The sequence below is a fragment of the Astyanax mexicanus genome, chromosome 8, assembly GCF_023375975.1.
Source record: "Astyanax mexicanus isolate ESR-SI-001 chromosome 8, AstMex3_surface, whole genome shotgun sequence".
Classification (NCBI taxonomy): domain Eukaryota; kingdom Metazoa; phylum Chordata; class Actinopteri; order Characiformes; family Acestrorhamphidae; genus Astyanax; species Astyanax mexicanus.
In genome coordinates this window covers 33,694,638-33,719,729 of record NC_064415.1, presented here as the reverse complement: position 1 = coordinate 33,719,729, position 25,092 = coordinate 33,694,638, and the positions used below count along the sequence as shown (strand labels likewise).

Genomic DNA, 25,092 nt, shown 5'->3' with positions numbered 1-25,092 from the left:
AGTAATTTCTAACAGAAATAAGTACAAATTTGTACCATTTAACCAAACAAAAGGTACATTCTGTATTCTGCATCACTGTACTAATTAACAATATATATTTTAATTGCACATTTTTTATTTGAAAGCCAGACAATTATGGATCACAGTTTTTGAGCCATATTTAGTTGATGATAATGTTTATAATCTTTATAATCTTTACTGGCACAAAAACCATGGGTACAAAAAAGAGCTTTCACTGAAAAGGTACTTTTTTGTACCTCAATATAAGGTACAGCCCCAGCGACAAGCTTTGTACTCTTATATTTCTTAGTGTGTAAGTTTAAATACAACCGACACAGCAATACAGGCCACTCCTGGCCATTGATTGGCTGTGAGCAGAGCGAGCTGGTACAGACACTACTAATGCAGATAACATTACACTACAGTATCTGACAAGGTCAGGAGAGCAAATGAGTGTGGGAAGATCAATCGAAACAAGGGAGGAGAAAGAGAGAGAGAGAGAGAGCAAAATTCTGTAGATACAGATAGACAAATGAGCTAAAACACTGTACAAAGAATATTTTTGCTGACAGAGCAAATTAAAGTTACCCATGATTAAGGATTAAATCTGTTATATTAAACAAAAAAAATAACTTTTTTTTGACTGAAAAAAGACGAACTGTAAAAAAAATCAAGACTACAACTTTTTTACAGGCGTACAATCAATAAACGTCTATTTTCTGATCCCTTTCCTACATAAGGTGCACCACATTATAAGGTGCATCATGCGACACTAGTAAGGAACAGAGGTTTCGCCATGTTTCCCTTCTAATTCAGCAGGTCTCACCAAAGAATTATAAAACTGTAATTCTTAAAGAAAAAATAACTATTTTCAAACAAGCGCTGGATGTTAATCTACACAGATCTTCGCCTAAAAACTGTTTATTTGGGTGAGTAAAGTGCTTCCTTTTTTTTTTTTTTTACAGTAAGCGCTTTACTGGGGCTTTACTGCTCCTTACAAGCTGTCTGATATAGTTTAACTGAGTAAACCTGGGTGATATTAGCTAGCGGTTCGTCCCACATAGCTTGTTTTAACACAGTAAACATGCAGACTACAGCCGGATAAACTCACGTACGAAACGGAGGAAGAGCTAGTACTTAGCGGGGTTATCAGCTAATGCTAATACTGCTCCAGCAGTGCAAGCCGTGGTTAGCAGCAGACTACAGTTGGATAAACTCTCCTCTGAACAGTGAAATAGCTAGCGCTAATGCTAGAACTGCTGGAGAACTAAACTGAAACTCCTTTATAAAGCTGCACTTCAGCAGAGAGGCTTTACAGCTCCTTACAACCTGACTGATAAAACTCATACATAAGGTCTGGAGACATACTTGGCCAGCTTTAGCTTCCTCTGCAAGGCAGTTGTCATATTGGAGGTGTGTTTAGGGTCATTATCATGTTGGGAAACTGCTATGCAGCCATGTTCTTGAAGGTAGGGCATCATACTCTGCTTTAGAATGTCACAGTACATGTTGGAATTCAGCTCCCCAATGCCAGAAGCACTCATACAGCCCTAGACCATGATGCTACCACCACCATGCTTAACTGGGGATGGATAATAGCTTATTGGGCACAACTAATGGCTGTGTGTTGAGTTATTTTGAGGGTACAACATATTTCCATGGTTATACAACCTTCATACTGACTACTTTACATTGTATCAAGACAAGACAAGTGGCATGTCTTCAGTGTTGTCCCACGAAAAGATACAATAAAATATCCACAAACCTGAGGGTTGTATGCACTTTTGTGGCATATATGTGTACATATGTGGGGTGTGCATGATTGTAGTTCTCTACTATAAGGTACATTTTAACCAATTTAAACTTAGTTTTAACTGCTTTCAATAAGAAACACACCTTATGACAACACACCGTTATAGACTATCCAGCACACACAACTGCAGCAGCCTGTGAAAAGGGAAATACTGACAGACTATAGATAAAGAACACCTGGCAGTGCTTTTCATTTTATAGCTGCTGCTCTTCTTCATCTCCATCAAGCATCACTACTCATTATATTTGGAAGTGTATGGTTTTTTTAAATCTCGAGATAAAATAGGCTGAAAATGTCTTGATGCAAAGGAATTCACAAAGCCTCTCTCAACACATTATCATCTTATGCACTGAGTCTCTTCGGGACCGTACATTATTTATCATGAGGAGGGATATTTGGGGGGAGGTATCATACATTCATACTGTTTTATGCATGTAGCCTACAAATGAAATGTCCGTATATTAATATTTCATACAAATATTACAAAGATTTCTAGTTATGTGAAAATTTAAATCTGGGCAATGTTTATTACTTACTAAAACACTATTATTTAAAGGGGACATAATATACCTTGTTTCACACAAGTTAGAATAGTTCTATGGGCTATAAAAGTCACATTTATGAAGACTTTACAAAAAAAAAAAAAAACGATCTAATTCGGACTCTGGCTCATAGTCATAGTTTATGGGGCGGACTGGGTTGACTGGATTTTATTTATCTAAGCTCTAAGCCAGGGGTCGGCAATAGGCGCCAGGTGTGGCCCGCAAGCATGAAACATCTGGTCCGTGAAGTGGTTTAAACTATCATGAACGATAATAGAAAATATTATATAAAATAATAGATAATATAAAATGCTTCTCTAGCAAGCTTTTGTTTACCATCCTCCCCCGTCTCTCTGTTGCGCTCGGTGTGACTTTAGTTTAGTTTCCGTCCGTTCTCTTTTTTCAGCCAGTTATTGGGCTCCCTATCTCCTTATAAGGGCGTTTTTTCATGGTTGTGTCCCAATTCACTAGCCGGGGCAGCAGACACAGGTTCGATCGTGCATGAGGAGCAGTGTGTTTACTTATTTATTTTTTCCTTACTTCTTGGGTTTACCGGCTTTGAACTTAACTGTTCTGCAATTGGGTTCAACAACCCTCTGGGTTGGAGAGCTACTAGTCTGTAGTCTAGTCCCATCACATTCCAAAACAGAATTGTTTTTTGTGGCCCGCCAGGTAATGACATCTGGCCCGCGGCCAAACTTAACTGCCGACCCCTGCTTTACTTAATAAAAAAATGTCTGATGTAAATGGAGCTCTGGCTCATAATCACAGTTTATGGGGCGGACTGGGTTGACTGGATTTTTTTTTTATCTAAGCTCTAAGACATAGTGGTTGGTGTAAGTGATGGCACCAAGGTGATTCCCTTTTATTTGAACAAATCATAGCCCAATTTATACTTCTGCATGAATTGGAGCTGCATGGAATGAATTATTGGAGGACACCATTAGGAACCTCTACAACTACAACTAAGAGTTGCCCATCAGTCTATACTTTTAGTCATTTATTGTTCCTAGTAACACTTCCTTCTGGGTGCAATTACTTTTTTAAGATAATCTACAAGACACTATATGTATTAGGAATACTCGTATGGCTGCTCAAGCCCTTGAATCCCTGCAGACTTATTAAAAACTTGTCTGCGACCATGTGAACACTAACAGCACTAAAGTCCAAAACTGGAGCGCAACCAACCAACGGCACATTCACTTTCAGCTCAACTGCGCAGACGCCACAAACGCCTTCCTAATACCCCCAACGCCTGCAGCCACGGTAACAGCCCAAGGGGCTGTCGCCATGGTAACGGCTTACTTGTCTGTTGTCTTGGCAACAGCCTCTGAGCTGCACTCTGTGCAGAAGCTTCCAGACTGTAGGCGAGACTACAGCCCAGTGCTGGTGACCATAGTAACACCTCTCCTTTCATCTAGAGTTCGCTAATTGGATCCGGGTACTTGAGAGGTAACAACCCTGAAACCACCCAGGCATGGGCATGGCTAAATCATACTCACTTCCTGTTTCTGTTCTGGACGGCCTGCTGCTGCATCTGTTGCTGCGAGGGCGCCGGCCGTTTGCGGTTCGCCTCCATGGTGGGGTTGGTCAGCGCGGGACGGACGGCGGGGTTTCCTCCGTATGGCGGCCCTGGCGGTCCCATCGGCGCCCCCTGATGAGGCATTCTCGCACCTGATGGCATGCCGGGACGCTGTAGAGAAAACAGAGAAAAAATAGCAGATATGAATTAATTGAAAAAATGACTCCCACAGCTGGGGGTCCGTGAGAGGTACAGTCTAAGAGATGTAGTAATAAGAGTGGACAGTATGCCCCACACCCCATTAAATCCCATTGCAAAGTATTAAAACCAAAAGATTGTCAAAATGGTAGCTGCCACTTTGTTTGAGTCTCAGTTTGAGAACATTGGACAGTACACAGCAGAATTAGCCAGCAGACTGGCAGATCTGTACTTTCAAAGAATGAGATTTGTTCTTCTATCGCAGTTAAGCACAAACTAGTTTGTCCATCTTTTTAGCACTTTTAGCACATTTAGCACAAGCTAACACTAACGTGTGGTAAACGCTCATGGGGCGTGTCCAGCAACAGCTTAAGTGCATAAAAGTGACAGAGCCCTTAAATGGCTCATTTTGAAAGGGACTGAGTGTGGGAGAGACAGGGTGGCTTTGGCACCAGGTGTGAAAAGTTTTATTATAATTATTTGTAACACCCAAAATATGTATTTGAATAGAAAATATCTGTGTATTCAAGCAGGCTCCAGTGAAAATGTAAATTTTTCTTAGTTTTTAGTTTCATTTATAGAGGAGAATAGAGAATAGAGGAGTTGTCCCATGTATTATGTACCGGTAAATGTTTCATGATAAATGGATCAATAGAAATGCTCCAAGATTACATACGTTGATGTCCACTGAGAGTTTAAAAAAGTTTTTATTTCTCCAGTGTAGTTAGTATTTTTTTTAAAGTTAGTTTTTCAATATTATTTTTAAGCTCTGTAGCAATTAGTTCTTCAACAAGGTTAAAGGGTTAAATATGCTTGAGTTAGTATGTGCCCATGCCTTCAAAGTAAATCTATCGAACAGGATATTTTTACATTGGTTTCCATTGAGAGTTAAAAAGGTTTTTTAATCCTCCTGTAAAGTTAGAATGTTGGAGATAGAGATGTTTTTTATTGGACAGTGACAATATTATTTTTGGGATTAAATCACACATATATAAGCTCTGCAGCAATTAGCTCTGTTTAAAGGGTTAAATGTCCTTGTGTCTATGACTTTGAAGTAAAGCTGTGGACCAGGATAAGAAACACATCAGCCATCCAACCATAACCCTCTACAGACACTCACGGTGAAACTGGACACGGGTAAAAGACAGCTGTCCGTCTCTGAAACAAAAGGAGCCGTGTTCAGCAGCCATGCTTACTCTATAAAGCATGAACGACTCCACAAAGTAAAAAGAGTCTTAACACCCTTCCACCTGTGCCAGTCACTCCTCTAGCAACAGCTGCCATGTGTGTGTGTGTGTGTGTGTGTGTGTGTGAAGTGCTGGACGTTTATGAGGACCTCTTTATGCTGGTGTGATTGAATTGAGTGTAATCTAATTCCACTAGTTTGTGAGTGTAGGACATTTGAGCCATGTCATTGATTATGCTGCATGAACGCAGGGTTCTCTCTGAGGAGAGGAAGTCATAGGAAGTTTAGATCTTATCTTCAGAGCTAATCACCCAAATTAAACTTACACCAGCAAATCAGCAACATGACCAGTATGGCTTCAAGTCTGACTTCACTGTATATTAACCAACTGTTTTCCCTTACCAACAATGTAGCCAACAATGGGACATATGGTGACCAGCCTTTACTTTATATACAGGTTTACACTGGAACTATGGAGGGAAGTCAGTGTAATTCTTGCAGCAAATTAAAGAGCAAAGATTTAAACAAAATATTTACAGTGGTTTCTCGAATTCTCAAGAAACCTGGACAGTAGGAACTGTCCACAGTAGTTGTGATCTGACCAGACATCTAGCCTCTAATAGCTACATCACAGAAATGTATTGGATAAACATTGGTTTACAAACACCATAGTAACAGCATGGGTCATCGAGTGTGTTTAAATGTTGTTATAATGCTGTCTAAAGTGCCGGTTCGAACCCCCGCTCATGCAGCTTTGCCATCAGCCCTGCTCCCTCCAGGTGGGTAGATGGGGCTCTCTCCCCACATCACTACTAGGGTGATGTCCACAGCACAGGGCGTCTGTGAGCTGATGTATCAGAACCGAGTCTCTGCGCTTTCCTCCGAGTGCGCTGGCTGCTCTGAAAAGAAGCAGTGACTGGCTTCAAATGTATCGGAGGAAGCATGTGTTAGTCTTCGCCATCCTGGTGTGTTGGGCCATTACTAGTGATACAGGGAGTCCAAATGAGTGGGTTGAGTAATTGGCCGTGTAAATTGGGTAGAAAATGGGAAAAATTAGAAATAAATTATATATATATAAAAAAAAGTTAGTTAATTAAAGTTTCACGATGCACTGAACGTTCGATGCTTTTTCAATACAATTTCACTGAAACTTATTTATAACAGTGTACAGTGGTTTTACTGATCCCTAAAACCTGACTGGTAGAATTCATACATAAGGCGCACTGGATTATAAAATATATTAAAAACGATTAATTTTTTTTTTTTAGCATTAGATGCTTTCACTACTGTATAAAGCCCAGTTACTAGCTTCAAATGAGTTAAATTAATGCAATTTGATTCACTTAATAAGAAAACTGATTCACACCATGGCCCGTGTGAATGGCAGGATTAAGGTTAACCTAGTATTCTGAAGAAATGAATCAATTCGCTTGTACTAATTTGACTCAGTTGAGCAACACACGCACACGCAAGCCAGCAGCGAGAGAGCAGCAGCGCGCACAGAATAGTGACAGCTAGCATAAAAGACATCCTCTATCGTTCGCGACTCGTGGACAAAGCAGGCTCGAGGAATGAAGTGGGGCATGTTTTGCCTATATCGCTCATTAAGATGGGAACCCGACCAACACCACAAATCCAGTTTACAAATGGTGTTACAAATCTCTCCAGAGCAAAGGAGCAAACAGTAGCAACTTGGCTCAGTGGACAAGCACCCTGATCTCTACAGAGAGCTGAGAAGTGGAGAGGTTAGAGGGCTGTAGAGACAGTTATTTTAAAGAAAAGCAGGATTAACTATTGTAATGCTCTTCATTTCAGAGGAAACACACATACTGTATGCATGGGGAACCCCAACCAAAACAAAAACCACAACAAGCTCAATCCTAGTTGTTAATTTAGCCACTGCTGGGATGCTGTGATGTTCAGTTACTTTCACCCAGTGACCCTTATGTGAGAAAGATGTGTCCTGTTGCTGTGCAGGATGTGAATCCTGAGCAGAGGAATGTGCTGCTGTAAGTGTGTGTGTGTGTGTGTGGTCGTTATCTCCTCATCTGATCAGAGGTCTGTGTTTGCTGTGATAACAGTTAAGGTTAACACCTGGAGGAAACTCGAAAGAAACAACAGGGCAACGGCAGTGGCACTTTCACACATGCTGCGTCTTTGATGAACCACCAAATAACACTCCTCCCCCCGTTCACGCTCAGACGCCACTCGCTCTGCTGTGTGTACAGTAGCGTGTGTGTGTGTGTGTGTGTGTGTGATTGGAAGCTTTATTTTTTCCTGTAGGCTGGTAAAATGGACTCTACACTATTGTGAAATAAAAGCAAATGAAGCAGAGAAAAAAAAAACACATAAGTTGCAAAACTAAAGGCAGTGATTTCCACAAACACTCATTCCCAGAGGAATATCAAAACACACAGACACACAGTCTTAGTTAAAGTTACTGTATGCTTCAGTCAGTAAAGTTAATGTTCCAACAATAAAAAGAAAACAGACACCAATTATTAACCTGCAAGTGATGCTGAATTATGTTCTCTCAAAGGCTTAAACTTTAGATAAATAATACACTTAGTGCCAATGAGTCAGTAAAATAGACAATGTTGATCAAAACAAAAAATTGATTCCAAATTTCAGAGTTGACTAATCGTTAATTTGTAACAGTACCGCATTACACAAAGTACTGGGGTCAGAAACACAATAGAAGATGGGCAATGAACTCACTCACACAGGTGACATTCAAGTTGGTCTGTCTCTGAAAGTGCCCAAACACAACAGATTACAAGTTCACAGTATTATTGCACTAAAAGGTGCACTTAAAATCTGTTTTCCCAAAAATCTTCAGTGCACATTATAATCCTGTGTGTCTTATTTATGAATTTTACCAGTAGTCACTCCACTGAATTACAGTGTTATACAGGAGTTTAGTTCTTTAGCACAAAGGCTGGAGCAGAATTAGCATTAGCCGCTAACTGCAGTGCTAGCTCTTTCGCCGTTGAGAGGTGAGTATATTCCTCAGTGTAGCTCTGTTGGGCGACGTTAACTAGCGCTACATGCTGCTAACTGTGACTAGCACTGCTGCTAACTGCACTGTTGAAAATATTGTAAGTCTAAACTTACTGTAAAAAAAGCGGAAGCGCTTTACTCACCCAAATAAACAGTTTTCAGGCGAGAAATCTAGGTAGAATGCTGTGCGGCACCCTTGTTCCTTTGTCGCTTAAAATGTGTCTTATAATCCGATGCACCTTATGTATTAAAATAGACCAGAAAAAAAATTCATCGATAGAGCACCCAATCATCTGGTACGATTTATAGTCCGTAAAATACACTACTCCCTTAATATCTGTTTTTTTTTCCACATTTAAACATCTTCTGGGCATTTAAAATCCCATTTCAGCTGTTAAGCTGTTTCTTTCATTTTAAAGCAATGGAGGGCATGGCAGAAATATTCAGTGACTAATCGACTAATTAAAAAAATTAATAGTCACATTAGTTGATTACTAAAATAATCAGTAGCTGCAATCCTTAGTTATCCACTTATGACAGAACAAACAGCTTGACATCTATGAGAGTTAGCAAACTATAGACAGGTTTTAGATTAAGAAGAGTAAAAACGAAAACCACAAAGCTCTAAACAGTTAGCCATGTAGGCTAACGTGCCATATCATATTGTCCATGATGATATTATTACATTTTCTGAAACAATAACTGTAATAATAGTGCTATTCTGTCTTGAAAGTTTTTATGGTTTTGTTTTCATACTGTTTTATTGGGTGCACTATCACTGAATGTCTTGTTCATGCACAAGGCGCACTGGATAATAAGGCGCAATTTAAGTGACACTAGTAAAGAACAGGGGTGTAGCTATGTTTTCCTTTTAATTCAGCAAGTCTCACTGCTGGTGGGGGGGGGGAGGTTGGGGCTAATTAAATAAAACTTTAATTCTTAAAAAAAAATTCCTTCAAAGTCAAATGAGCACAGGATGTTAATCTACACAGATTTCTCCTGAAAACTGTTTATTTGGGTGAGTAAAGTGCTTCAGTTTATTTACAGTAAGCTTAGATTTTCAATATTGTAGTGCGATTAGCAGCAGTGCTAGCCGCAGTTAGCAGTGTTTAGCACTAGTAAATGCTGTTCAACTGAGCTACACTGAAGACCTCTGAGTGTTCCGGTTAGCCACGGCAAAATTAGCTAGCGGTTCATCACATAGCTTGTTTTAAACCGGTAAGCGCACAGACTACAACCCCGGATGGCTACACCACTTTTTTTTACAATCTTTCCTGTGTGGAAATAAAACGTTTGTTATTTTGCCGATTTGTATCAGAAGATGATACTATTTGGGAAGTAGCTGTGCTTTGTGTACTCCTTTGTTTTGCAGCATCTCAGTACTTGCTCTGGATCTGGTCAGCTGCCAGGCGTTACTGTCACTCATGGTTTTGGAACAGCTGTGAGCTCTGTCTGCTGGTTGCTGTTGCTGCGCTGCTTTTCTTACCCGTTCAATAAAGCGGGAAATGAAGTGACTGGGGCAGCTAGGACTAATCCAGTAACTAATAACACCACCGATACTGCCTTTTCTCAAATTTCTCTCATTACTAAAACCTCAGACTCTCTCTCTTTCTTTCTGACATTCAAAACCATACCACACTCAGTCTGATCACACAGACACCCAAATATCCCACTGGAGAACATTTAGACATAAATGGAGGCTGGATGATCATTTAGGACATAATTATCACAAGGTTAGCCTTTTCCGTGAAGAAAAATAGATTTTAAAACACTCACATGAGCATGTCTTCCAAGTACAGGCCATTTTAGCTAATATAACACATCACATTTCTAAAGAACACAAAGTGAGTGTGCTGTGATACAAACACAGAGATCCTTCTAATAATGTAGCACTAATTTAGGACTGTTCTACAAGATTTTTTTAAGCCTATTAAAATACTGAACTTATGTTTTGTTTTGAACTGATTAACTGGTTAATAATGATAAGAAAAAATAGACTTTGACAAGTAAAATACCAGTGTCTCACGCGGTCTCTCGCACTGTTCTTTCTCACTCACGTTGTCTCTCGTGCTGTCTCTCGCTCACTTGTGCTGTCTTTTGCACTGTCTATCACTCATTCGCGCTGCCTCTCACTCTCACGTTGTCCCCCGCTCACTCGCGCTGTCTCTCGCGCTGTCTCTCGCTCTGTACCCTGCTCACTCGTGCTGTCTCTCACTTACTTGCGCTGTCCCTCGCTCACTTGTTCAGTCTTTTGCGCTGTCTTTCACTCTCTTACACTGTTCTTGCTCACTCACGCTGTCTCTCGTGTCTCTGGCTCTCTCGTGCTGTCTCTCGCTCACTTGCGCAGTCTTTTGTACTGTCTCTCTCACTGTTCTTTCTCACTCACGTTGTCTTTTGCACTGGCTCTCGCTCTATCGCACTGTTTCTTGCTTACTCACACTGTCTCTCGCTCTCTCGTGCTGTCTCTCGCTCACTTGTGCTGTCTTTTTCACTGTCTCTCACTATCTCGCACTGTCTCTTGCTCACTCACACTGTCTCTCGCTCTCTTGTGCTGTCTCTCACTATCTCGCACTGTCTCTTGCTCACTCACACTGTCTCTCGCTCTCTTGTGCTATCTTTTGCACTGTCTCTCGCCCTCTCGTGCTGTCTCTCGCTCACTTGTGCAATCTTTTGCACTGTCTCTCCCTCTCTCACACTGTCTCTCCCTCTCTTGCTCTTGAGTATTTTTTGGGTATCTGTATCGAATTAAATGTATCAAATCAATATCAGTATTAACAATTTTAAAATGATATCCAGCCCTATCGACCACCTCTTTGATTTGTATTGATTGTATGTTATGATTTTGCAAAGAATCACTGATTGCTTTACTCAAACTTTTACTCACACACACACACACACACACACTGTTTCTCTGTGACCCTCTGTCTCTGTCGACTTCCACGCACCAAAGCATTTCTCAGCCCTCAGGCCCGCCCATGGAGAGTTTGTCACTGAATGAACGGACACACACTGCGCTGCGGTGGGTAAGAACACCATGACCTTCAGCGCTCCACAGCCCGTGTGTGTACGGTGTGTATCAATTATTATCATTACTCCTTAGAGGATCGGAATGTGGTCTGCCTTTAGGCAAGTGGACCTGACACAGCGCGGGCGCAGTATTTTAGCCCTCAATGAAAGTGAGTCTGTACCAAGCAATCCAACACTGTATACACCTCCTCTAATCAGCACACAGCTTTAAATACAGCCCATGACTTCCTGCAGAAATGAACATTAGTCCTGGATAATCTATTTCCAATAGTTTTGACAAACAGCTGAAGGAAACAGTTGATGTAAAACAGTTAATTTCTCGCATGTTCTTGCTGATTTGCCAGTTTGAGCGGCAGCATGTTCCTGCACTCCTGCGAGAGAGAGACCGGGACAGCATTTGAGCCGTCAATCAACTCTGACTGACAGGCTTTTGAAGCTGAACCCTGTCGATAAACAGCACTCTCCCGCCGGCACGCTTACGTCTCCTGCTGAAGCTCCTGTCTTTGTAATTACTCTGACAGCTGAGCTGACAGCTCCTTAGATGTACCTTGATTATCACCGAAGGGAAAACGTCATTCACTCATGTTGAGTTACAGGGCTTTTTTTCCGTGCATAAGCGACACAGGCTGAACAAAAGTCAAGCATGAATCTCAATTGGGTGAAAGTTGGCTCGTTCTGAGAGCATGATGCAATGGCACATTTTGAAATGAGCAGCAAAAGATATCTTTAGCAGCTTGCTGGTTTGATTCTTTTCTGTGTTTCTGAAGATATTTAACTGAAGAGCTTCTGCATTTGATTAAATGAAAGACTGAATAAAGAAATTACATAGAAATCACACAAATTGGACCTTTCCTTTTCTATGACTTACTTTTCTATGACTTACTAAGTCACTATATGGTAATTTACGACCAATTATATGATTAGGTGATCTATATAGCAATATATTGCCAAGTGTATCTCTACTGATGTCTTTGGGTACCTATTACAACTATATGACCAACTGTTTGACTGTTACATAACAACAGTATGTCCAAATGTCGAGCCACTACATTGCTACTATAAAGTCAGCTAATGCTATATTACTACCGTATTTTCAGTGCGCATTTTAATCCAGTGCGTCTTATGTTTAAATTCTACCAGTCAGGTTGTAAGGAGCAGAAAAGCCACTCCACAAAATGTCAGTTTTATTCAGGAGTTTCAGTTTAGTTCTCCAGCACAGAGACTGGAGTAGCATTAGCATTAGCCGCTACCCACTATTTCCCCAATCATGTGGCCTGCTGCTAACCCCGGCTAGCACTGTTAAAAAAAGCATTAGCATTACCCGCTAACTGCGCTCGCTATTTTCCCGTTCAGAGGGGAGTATATCGGCCTGCTGCTAACCCCGGCTAGCACTGCTGGGGCAGCATAAGCATTGCCCGCTAACCGCGTTTGCTATTTCCCTGTTCAGAGGGGAGTATATCGGCCCGTAGCCTGCTCCTGACGCCGGCTAGCAATGCTGGAGCAGCATTAGCATTACCCGCTAATCGCACTCGTTATTTTCCTGTCCAGAGGTGAGTATTATCATCCTGTGGCCTGCTCCTAACCCCGGCTAGCAATGCTAAATTTGGTAATCTAAGCTTACTCTAAATAAACAGAAGCGTTTTACTCATAAAAAAAAAGGAGAGAAATCTGTGTAGATTTACACTCAGCACTCGTTTGACTTTAAATAAAAGTCTTTTTTTTATTACAGTTTTGTTTACTTAGCTTAACTTGACTTAGTTAGCTTATGTATAAAAATAAACCAGAAAATAGACATTCATTGATACTGCTACTTATGATACCGTGCACTTTATAGTGTGAAAAATATGGTACTATCTAGTCGCCAAAAATGTAACTCATTCAAGACATCCATGGACTCCATTAAGGCTACTAAATGGCCAGTTAGATGGTCATCTGTATGGCTCCTTATGGGTGCTATATGACCATATATATAGTCAACAGATGGTCACCCACATGCCCCAATGAAATGGCTATTGAACAGCCAACTGAATGGTCATTCATTTGCCCGATCTGCTGTTAGCGCCAAATGAATGGGAAAGCATGTTCCCTGCAACTTTCACCCGCTGAGTGAAACGACCCTCAGGTCATCTTTATTTATCCACATAGTTACACAGTAAAGGCCAGTCTGTCATTAACCAACGCACTGTGTGTTCCATCTACACAAGCAACTACAACCAAAACAAATCAGCTGGAGGGCATGTTCGGACCAAAAAGAGAGGACGTAACTGCACATAAGGACGTACTTGCGCATAAACCATAAGCCATAAGAGTCATTTTTGAACCAGGGACCGCATTCATCCATCCACTTCATTTATAAAACTCTATTCCAAAAGAAAGAACGCTTGACTGTGTAATATTAGAACCATTTCTGTAGAAGATTTTTTTTTTTCGCTGCAGACTTTCGCTGGTATATAACAGGCAGTCGAGCTGAGGACTCATGCTGGACTGTGTTCAAATCACCTCTTCACTGCAAACCTTGATATGCACACACTGTTCCTTGCCTTGGAAACAAGGCTGAACCTCCACATTCTTCCTCCAGAGCCAAACATTTTCAACCAGCGCTATAAGATAACGACTATAAGAACCTGCCGTTGGTGTAGAGCACGTTGCGGATTGGACACGGTCGTGCTCCTGCACTGCTTTATAGGTCTAAAAAATATGCTACATAACATGAAAGAGAATGAAAAAGAAATATGATATATCGTTGCTTTTATGCAAAAATGGCAACCACACAGGATGTAAAAAAAAAATCTTTTCAATAGAAAATTTGATGAAAGTCAGTGTAAAAAGATTGAACTCCAAACCGATTCTGGAAGTAAATTGGGCATTTCTATTCATCCATTCATTCACTATACAATTAAGACTAAATGTAAAAGAAGAAAAGCCACCAAGAAGAATCAACTAATAAATCCATCTTGTCATGGAGAGATTTAAAAAGGCAGCAGATCGTCTTCAAAGACGAGTCCTGCTTTTGTCTTGGAGAAGATGACCAAAAAATCTGTGTGCCAGTGCCAAGATCATTAGTGTCTTTGCTCATCATTACAGGCACTTTGACAGCTGAACATTCGGTTAATAAGGTCCTGCAACCAATCATCCTACCTTTTCTAAAGGAACACTCTGTTGGCTCTGTGATATTCAAACTAGTGCTGGGTGGTTTCAGGATTAATTTGGTTACTTCGAATTACAGTTTTAATGCGATTATCAAAATCTTTTACATACAGACATTATATATTTTTAATCTAAAATATCCGAAAACGCTACTCATTTCTGAAGTGTTTATCCGTTTTACCTTGGTTACGGGTGCCTCCCACAGACCAACGTGCGTATATATTTTAAACATTTTGCTCAGTCCGAGGAAAGTTCCAGCACTGTTTTGGTGTTTTAACACAAACAATCGGTGGAATAAAGCATTTACTGTAAAACTGCAGAGTCATCACTCTTCGGTAAGGATCCGTGATTTATTGTGGAAAACAATAATAATCGCTCTTTTAAAGTTTCTTTTGTGTCTCGTTTAGGGCTTTATTTCTCAATTTTCAGTCACAAATCCGCGATCTGAAGTATAATCCAGAGTCCGTCAGTGTTTCGCGGAGTTTCTCCACGCCTGTGTAGATACGAGGTCAGCACATAATATTAAAGCAATGTAAAACAATGTTTTCAATAATTGATTCACTCAATGAGTCAACCCAAAGCGCCTATACACCAAACAGATCACATGATTATTTCAGGAAATATCAGCGTTTATATGTGTCTCAGCTTTTAAATGCCTTATTTTCTTTTTATTTTTTTTGTCAGATAAACCCCTTTTTATATAATTTTATTTATATATATTTTTCCCAATTTCTCCCCAAGTTACACAGCCAGTTACCCAACCCAGTCAGTAGGACTCCCCCTATCACTAGTGATGCCACAACACACCAGGAAGGTGAAGACTAACACATGCCTCCTCCAATATATGTGAAGTCAGGCACTGCCTCTTTTTGAACTGCTGCTGATGCAGCCTTGCCGAGTAGCATCACAGCGCACTTGGAGAAAACGCAGTTACATCAGCTCACAGATGCCTTGTGCTGATCAACATCATCCTTTAGAGTGATGTGGGGAGAGAGCATCATCTACCCACCCAGAGAGAGCAAGGTCTATTGTGCTCTCTCTCAGGGCTCCGGTAGCTGATGGCAAGCTACATGATTAGGATTCGAACTGGCAATCTCCTGATCTTATTGGCAGCGCTTAGCTGGCTGGACCACTCAGAGCCCATAAACCTAGTTTCGAATCATTTCTTTGTCATCTGTAGTTTGATTTTTAGTAAGTGGGGAAAAAAAACGATTCAAAACAAAAATCTGTTTTTTTTTTTTACTTTTTCTAAGGCCTTAATCATCAAGCATTGATTTCAACAGAACAATGCTCATCCACATACTGCTGCCATCTGAACGCACAATCGCTTTACCATGGCCAGAAACTGCATACAAATATTCTATTTTATCTCAAACGTAATGGCAGAGAAGCAAAGAGGCAAGAGGAAGCCAAAATAAGAAGCTGGAAATGTTTGGCCAGGAACAACGAAAGACTCGTCAAGGTTAATTAGTCTGTAGAGATGTGACTGCTTCGCTCATTCATCACCCAAACTCGGTTTATAGTTTGCCTTTCTGCTTACTGCCTGCTGCCCACTCACTCTCAGAAGCTTTATTCTGTATTCTGGGCCACACGTACATTAGTATATTGGAGTGCAGGAGGTCAGGGCTGATTATTGTAACTGTTAAATATCACTGAGACTTTCCAGAGCAATTAGGAAAATTATGGACTCATCTACAAAAGCCTTTAACAGCGTCCTCACAGCACTGGCACTATTTAACAAGCAGAGCTCACTCTCCTAAACGTAATCACTAAAAACTCAAAGCAAACGCCAGAACCTCAGATCCAACCAAAAAAGGACAAATCAGACTGTACTGCAGACTAGATCTTTCTAGTAAGAAGAAAAAAAGCTGACGAGGTCTGAAGCTGGGCTGCTTTGTAGACCGAGCTTAAAGGCACTGCTGAGGTAAATTAAAGCATCTCTGCTTTTACACTACAAATGTTTTGTAGCCACAAATGTAAAGTTCAGCCTCATTATGTCACATACTGTGTCTTAGAGAAGAAGTGATGCAAGACAGATTTCACATTTCTCAAAATCTGTTTTGACAACACTGATATGATCTGATAATGTCCTGGCTGCAGATGAAGCTGTAGTTATTATAAATAAAAGATTAAACTTGCACTGTACAAAAACAAAACCCTCAGAAAGCAGGGTAGCTCAGTTGGTTCAGCGTGGTGCTAATAATGGCAAGATTGCTGGTTTAATCCCTATATGGGCCCAAATATACTTGTGGGCGTGGTGGCTCAGCGGTTAGAGCACTGGGCCATCAACGACAATATGTTTTGATACCTAGGCTTGACGATCTGCCCATCATTTCAGGCATGCGTTTCACTGAGCATGCTCATTAATGTCTATAATGCACTGATCTATAGTCCATCAATCAATTGTGCATTGCGCAGCTTGATTTAGGGTGTGTCCTGTGTCTTTTGTATCATGAAAGTGCATAAAACACGCCTTGCACAGCTCAAAATGCACTTATTCTTTAATTAATCATGGGTGTGTTTTGGGTGTAACCAATCAGTGTGCCAGTCGTCATTCCCTTTAAGAGCCAGGCATGCTCTGACCTTGGCGCATTCGTATCTTAACAGTGGCGCTTTTGCCTGTCTCAGCAGAGGATACAGACCTGCGCGTTCACACTGTGAAGGTACACCAGCAGCACATTTAAGGGAAAAACAATGTTATTTTATTCTTTATTCTGTTTATTTATAATGTAAAAGCTGGATTTGTGAATGGTGCTCCTGCATGGCTAAGATAAGACTGGGTGGCTGACTGTTGACTGTTGTCGGTGGAGCACCTGTATTTCCTGCAGCCAAGATAAAAACACGGCAGATATTTACCTGAAAATGCCTCGCTTTCAATCCACCACGTCTATCAGTGTAGATGTATTCCTAAACTCAGATACTATTTTAACGGGCACAAGGTGTGAAAATAGACTGCTGACTGGGTGTAAGATAGCAACAAGCATCATGATGGGCAAGGTGCAGGTTGTACACTGTATGTTCACTGCATGGATGGGTTAAAGCAGAGGCCACATTTTATCTGTGCCCCACACCAGTATGGTGCATATGATTGTCTTGTATGAAATGAACAAGTAAGCAAGTAAAATTAAATTTTCTATTAAATCTATTTGACCTGTGCTAATATAAAACAGTATAATCATAACAATTACTAGAGCTAGCAGATGATTTTTAGCCCAAATAAACAAGATCTGTTTTGTTCAATGTAAGAGTTTTAACCATGTGAACAGAAACAAGGTCACGGAGGTCATACAGCAAAGGAGTCTAAGGCACCAAATGCTGGTTTATACTTTTACTGAAGGTGTGGGCGGGAACACATGCTCAGCGAACCAATCACAGCTGCTGCTGTCCACATTGTGTAGTTATATTTCTGGGGAGTGGTCTATAGTGCAGGGTACGGGTAGGCTAAGGTGTAGTAGGTTTAATGCAGAATCAGAAATTGGCCTTAAGCAAAATAACATAGTAGTAAGAAGACAAAAATGAGAGACTTATTTGATCGCAAAAGATCTCCAGGAACACTTACTAGACTCCAGTATAGTGATGTACTGTTCTATTTTGAAGCACCGCTTGCACGAAACCTGACTTTAATGAAAGCATCATCAAAATAAGGCCGTAAGCTCATTTCATAAAATACAGGGATCTAAATAGGCCTGATGCATTTCTGATGGATTTCCTTTAGACCGATAAAATAGGATTCTGTGGCCACAATAACCAAAGGGACATTTACAGACATTCACATTTACAATCACAGAGCTGGATTTATCAAGTTTTGGGCTCGGGTTGTAGCCAGTGGCACACAAACAATATTACTGCTTTCACTGCTAGAAGGAAGAATGGATTCAAATAAATTTCAGCAAAGTATGAAAACAAAAATCAAATCCACTATCAACTTCTGATCTAAACATCATCATAAATCTGTGAACAGCCCTTAAAAGAGCAATGCTGCAAAAACGACCCAAAAATCTCACAGATCCGGAAGTTTTTGACAAGAAATTGCTTTTTATGGGGATACATTTTGTTTCAATTTTAAATTTAAGTAAACCGACAAAGTACACTCTTTAAAACAATGGTTTAGTAGTTGAATGTCTAAAACATGTTACTGTATTTGTTATCACATCTTATACAGCTCTGGAAAAAATTAAGAGACCACTTCAGTTTCTGAATCAGTTTCTCCAATTTTGCTATTTATAGGTATATGTTTGAGTAAAATGAACATTGTTGTTTTATTCTATAAAATACGAACAACATTTCTTCCAAATTCTAAATAAAAATATTGTCATTTAAAGCACTTATTTGCAGAAAATGAGAAATGGCTGAAATATAAAAAAAGATGCAGAGCTTTCAGACCTCAAATAATGCAAAGAAGACAAATTCATATTTATAAAGCTTTAAAAGTTCAGAAATCGATATTTGTTGGAATAACCCTGTTTTTTAATCACAGTTTTCATGCATCTTGGCATGTTCTCCTCCACCAGTCTTACACACTGCTTTTGGATAACTTTATGCCACTCCTGGTGAAAAATTCAAGCAGTTCAGTTTGGTTTGATGGCTTGTGATCATCCATCTTCCTCTTGATTATATTCCAGAGGTTTAAAGAAGAAACTCTTACTGTTTAAGTGTTTTCTTGTGTTTTTTACAAAGCTGTATATGTATATACTGCTAGAGCTGCACAATATTGGGAAAACTGGCATTGCGATGTTTTGTTGCTCAGTGTATTAAAAATATAAGACGTGTCTATTGTGCTTGCACCCACAGCCCTACATTAGGTATAATGTATATAAATACTTCTTTAAACAATCATTCATTGACTGATCTTTAGGTAACAGTTGGAAATTTTCTTTTTTATCAAGCAAGCTAAAGAATGACATGTATGGTTACTATTAGACAAACTGTGACTTCTGCGCTTGAACCCCTAAATCTATCTATACATTTTGCTGCCCTAATATCGGGTATCATGTACAGGATAATGATATAATATAAGTGCCATTTAGCCAACCACTACTCTTGAACTTTCTTCTTTACACCAAAATTTACACCAATTTACAGTGAATACATCTATATAATCATCCATTCATTCAATGGTTCTTCCTCAGGGAACAAAACAAAAAGTGGACCCAGTGTAGCCCCATGTATATCCAGTGTTTCCAGTCTGTTTAGCTGTGATTCTTGTACAAGAGTTACGAGGCAGTCGTTGACGGGGAACATGGGAACATCCTAGCCATGTTGTTTTCTGTGAGCAGCGCCGCACGCTCGAATGTTATTGGTGCAGGCGTTGGTGTAGTCAGAGCAGAGTTAGTAGTGTGCTGTCAGAGTGCTGTGCTGTGCTGTGTTTAGGCTGGAGGAGCGCATTGTTCTGAATGAAAACACTCGCTGCTTGAAGCTCCCTGTTCATGCCATCCGTCCTCCAGTCCTCCAGCGTCTGGACCACTAGCTTCAGCCTTTCTTTGCTCCCCTCTCCTCCCTCCATTCCTCCTTTTGATCTGTCTCTTTTTCTCTGTACACAAATGCACGCTTGCTTGCTTATCATTTCTCTCACTCTCTCTCTCTCTTTCTCTCTCTCTTTCTGTCCCTAGGTCTCTCGCCCTCTCTCTCTCTCTTGGCTTTAAAAAGAAAGAGCAGCATGCTAGGACTGGAAATAACCTTCACATGGATGGCTTTCCCAGTGCACGCACACACACACACACACACACACACACACACACAGAGGGCTGTCTCTGCATTCTCACACTCACACAGAGGGTACTCACCACTCCATGGACGAGGAACTCGAACAGTTTGCTCTTGGTGGCTTTCCGCGCCCCTCCGGCCGTCTCCTCCGAAGCCATTTCCCCCCCTTTTACTTCCACTCTCTCCTCTCCTCTTCTTTCTTTTGTCTTTCCCTCTCTCCTTCCCTTCCCTCTCTCCTTCCCTTCCCTTCCCTTCGGTCTCTCTCTTTCTCTATTCCTCTTCAACCTCCGTTCACCTCCTCCTTCTCCACCACCTCCTCCTCCTCCTTCTCAGCCCCCAACCTCCTCCCCTCCTTCTCCTCCTCCTCCCCTCCTCCACCCCCTACTCCTCCTCCTTCTCCTGCCTCTCTCTCTCTATCTCTCTCTCTTTCTCACTCACTTACTACTCCACTTCCTTCGCGTTCTGCCCTCCTCCTCCTCCTTCTCTCTTTAACTCTCTCCTTCTCCTCCTCTCCCCCTCTGGCTTGCTCCACTTGGAACGTGCTGCCCTGCTCTCTCTCTCTCTCTTTTGCTTGCTGGCTCTCTCTCTCTCGCTGGCTCTCTCTCTCTCTCTTGCTCGCTCTCGCGTATGGTCGAGCCGTCTTTCAGGAGCCCGGCTGAGAGGGAATGTGGGGGGTTGAGAGAGAGTCGGGGGGCTTTCAGGGGGGTTCCTGCTGGCCCACACACACGCTCTCTGTCATAGTCTCTCTCTCTCTCTCTTACACACACACTCTGTCGCTCACTCTCTCTCTCTCTTTTTCTCACGTGCATACACACACTCTCCCATAGGCTCCAGCAGCTGTTGCATTCCATCAGTAGATAAGGGAATGCTCTCTGACTGGCTGGTGCTGTAGGAGCTGATTCAACACACACACACACACACACACACACACACACTCACTCTTTCTCACTCTGTCCTTCACTGCAGTCAAAGCCGGCACGACTGACAACATGTCACTCATTCTCTAAAACACAAGGAGACTCTTACTTTACTATTACAGAACACTGTTATATTATAATAAACAAAGGCCTTCTATAGGAGTCCTTATTATACACCGGTCTTATTTCGCACATACACAGCTCTGAAAATAATTAAGAGATAATTAAGAAATAATTAAGAGAGGTTTATGTTTGAGTAAAATTAACATTGTTGTTTTATTCTATAAACTACAGACAACATTTCCCCCAAATTCCAAATAAAAATAATGTCATATAGAGCATTTATTTGCAGAAAATGAGAAAAGGCTGAAATAAAAAGATGCAGAGATTTTAGAACTTAAATAATGCAAAGAAAACAAGTTCATACTTATAACGTTTTTAGAATTTTTTTATAAAAAAATTTTATACCAAGGTTATTCCACCAAATAAACTCTTAAAACTTATAACGTTTTAAGAGTTTATTTGGTGAAATAACCTTGTTTTTTAATCACAGTTTTTATGCATCTTGGCATGTTCTCCTCCACCAGTCTTACACATTCATCCATGCTTTTGGATTATTTTATGCCACTCCTGGTGCAAAAATTCAAGCAGTTCAGCTTGGTTTGATGGCTTGTGATCATCCATCTTCCTCTTGATTATATTACAAAGGTTTTCAATTTGGTAAAATCAAAGAAAATTTTTAGGTGGTCTCTTATTTTATCCAGAGCTGTATATGGAGTTGGTGTGGCACAGTGGATAACACCACTGTCTGCCAGTAAGCTACCATGTCATGTGGGAGACTTTGATTTAGTGGGTGACTATGTTGTGTAGATCAATAAGAGTTTTTGGGCAGGACTCCTAACACTACACTGACCCACCTCTGTCACAAGAATAACCTTGTATGTCACTCTGGATAACAGCGTCAGCTAAATGTCATAATTCAAAAGCTTTAATTAATAGCTATTGCTATTTTGTATTATATAAAATCATTAATTTGTCATTATTTTGTATACTGAATTTTATTAATGTTTCTTATCTATTACTTTACATAAATTTACATTTTATATATTGTTCTCATTCTATAATATATATCATTATTATCTCTTATTTCTTATATTATTATCTCTACTAAATCTAAATTAATTATTATACATTAGTTAAATATTTTTACCACCTCCTATACATGTCTTATCTATCACAATTTTTTTGTCTGTTATATTTTTTTGTATTACACCTTACATATGTTTATATGCTCTTATAAATCATTAGATCTCAATGCAATCATTATCTTTAAGCATTAAATACCACTGTTACTTCTTATTTGTCAAAATTACCTTTTACATATTATTATCTCTTGTATATGATTAATAATTATACCTCATATATGGTTATTCTTCATTTTATATATATACATTCTTTCTCTTATAAAAATATCTAACTTATCTGAAAAAATATCTCTCTATATATATACTATTGCTTCTTGTAAATTATTACTATTTCTTACATATTGCTATGTCTGCCCAAACACAGTCAAAAAACTGTACTTTAAAACATACAGGAACTATGTATAATTGTTCTTGTGGATGATTATACAAAATTCATGATTATACAATTCATGTAACTAATGTAATTTATATTTAAGTACCCACATTTATTTAAATAGGAGGAAATATATCATATGTAATGTTCCATTACGGAATAGAGTCACAATCTTTGGGCTGCTTATAAGAAACCCTAAGCTTGTAGATGCAATACATAATTCATATATTTTTTTAATATTTTGCCTGGAAGATGCATATTAGTGCCTAACTGGTTCTCACATCTTTGCTGAATTACCTCTGAGGTAAAGACTCACTTATTAAATTATAGATTATGCATGGAAGGCTCTTTTAATATTTCAGTGGCTTTGAACAGAAATGTCCATTTAGTGCAGCTTAAATTAATTAGGTCAGAACTCAACATACAGGCTCTTTGCATGCAGAGACCTACGCAGTCTTTAATACGAACAAAAACCCGAACTGAAAGTCTGATCCTCACAGATGGAGCTTTTCTTTTCTTTCATAGAAAACTAAAAATATAATTTCTCATTTCTATCTCTAGATCTCAGATACCTTCATTCTTTAATACTAGAGAGAAAGCAGTTCCTGATGAAACTGTGAGTGTTAGATAGATAGATAGATAGAAACTTTATTTATCCCGAAGGAAATTTAGGCATCCAGCAGCAACACAATACAATAAGAAACATACTCAGACAAATCAAAACACAGAAGAATAGAAAATATATAAGGCTATAAAAAACAAAAACTAACTATACAAGGTAAGTTATTGTGACCAAAGGTAAAATATTTGGTGCCAAATATTTGATTAATCAAAAGATGCTGGATCAAAAGTAAAGTCATCTGTTGGAGGGCAGACAAGAGAGAGACAAGAGGACACACACATGTTCTCAAAGCTGGTTTGTGTGTGGGAGAGCTGACTACTGTGATATTAAAGGTGAGACTGTTCTAAAAATTAACACAACAATTCATTCCTATAGAGTTATTCATGATACTTTATGTATTGTTAGTACTATAAAGCGCGCCGGATAAATGATGCACTATCAATAAATATATCTTTTCTGGTCTATTTTCATACATAGGGCACACAGGATTTTAAGGCGCATTATGAGACACTAGTAAGGAACAGAAATGTTGTTTTTTTTAACTACAGCTAAGTTAAGTAAACAAAAACTGTAATTCTTTTTTAAAAAAATCGAGCACTGGATGTTAATCTAAACAGATTTCTCTCCTGAAAACTGCTTATTTGGGTGAGTAAAGCACTTTACAGTAAGCTTAGTTTTCCAGATTTCCACTAAGGCTAGCTGCGACAGAGCTACACTGAGGAACACTACACTGAGTGTTGTATTGAGCCAGGGTGATATTAGCTAACAGTTCGTACTACGTAGTTTGTTTTAACACAGTAAATGTGCAGACTACAGTCTGATATACTCACCTCTGAACAGGTAAAGAGCTAGCGCTTAGCAGCTAAGTCTAAGTCTGCTCCAGCAGTGCTAGCCGGGGTTAGCAGCAGGCTACAGTCCAAAAATACTCAGCTCTGAACAGCTAAAGAGCTAGCGCTTAGTGTGGTTAACGGCTAATGCTAATGCAGCTCCAGCCTCGAGTCTCGGTGCTGGAGAACTAAACTGAAACTCCTGTACAACGGTGTACTTCTGATAAAATTCAAACAATTCATATTCTTAAGAACTGTCAGTCAATTTTGGGGGAAATTTAGGGATTTTAAGTGTGCCTTACAGTGCGAAAATTTACAGTAAATCAGATTGGTTAAAAATATGGAAAACAACAGTTTTAGTTCTACTATTGTCTCAAATTTGCTGTTTGTAGCTTTGTGCATTTCTATAGGAGTGTTTTGCACACCCCTGTTTTGTTTGACACTGTATTACTGTATGACCACTAAAGACTGTATACAGTATTTAAACATGAGTTAAATCTGGAACAACACCAATATCTCAAAAGATCTGTCCTCAAAGATAATTGTGGTAATTAGAAGAATCTGTTCATGTGTTCCTGTTTAGCTTTAATGTCTTTAATATTACATTTTGCAAATGTAAAAAATCCTAAAAAGAAAGAAAACACATTCAATTTTAATTGGTACTTTATATATTAAATTCAAAGGTCTTATATATTGTATACTGTGAATATTATCTCTAACATATGGTTATTACGTCTTATATTTAATTATAATCTTTCATATATCATTAATTCTTATACACAGCTCTGGAAAAAAATAAGAGACCACTTCAGTTTCTGAATCAGTTTCTATGATTTTGCTACTTATAGATATATGTTATATATGTTTGACTAAAATGAACATTATCGTTCTATTCTATAAATTGCGGACAACATTTCTCCCAAATTCCAAAAAAAATATATATTGTCATTTAGAGCATTTATTTGGAGAAAAAAATGACAAAAAAAAATAAAATAACAAAAAAGATGCAG

At 39.5% G+C, this 25,092-nt stretch overlaps 1 protein-coding gene across 5 annotated transcripts in view; it reads right to left on the bottom strand.

The window, feature by feature from the left end:
• Positions 1-25,092, bottom strand: part of smarcd3b (SWI/SNF related, matrix associated, actin dependent regulator of chromatin, subfamily d, member 3b) — an 83,754-nt gene that overhangs the window by 25,006 nt on the left and 33,656 nt on the right. The window contains exons 1-2 of one of the 5 annotated variants that reach the window (XM_007230316.4): positions 20,219-20,495; positions 3,858-4,048 (exon numbers count right to left, since the gene is read on the bottom strand). In XM_007230316.4, coding sequence (XP_007230378.1) covers positions 3,858-4,048; positions 20,219-20,296 — 269 coding nt within the window. In that variant the 5' untranslated portion in view covers positions 20,297-20,495. Of the gene's footprint in view, positions 1-3,857; positions 4,049-20,218; positions 20,496-25,092 lie in introns of those variants that run through there. The other 4 variants (XM_015606815.3, XM_007230317.4, XM_007230318.4 and 1 more) reach the window with 4 other exon arrangements.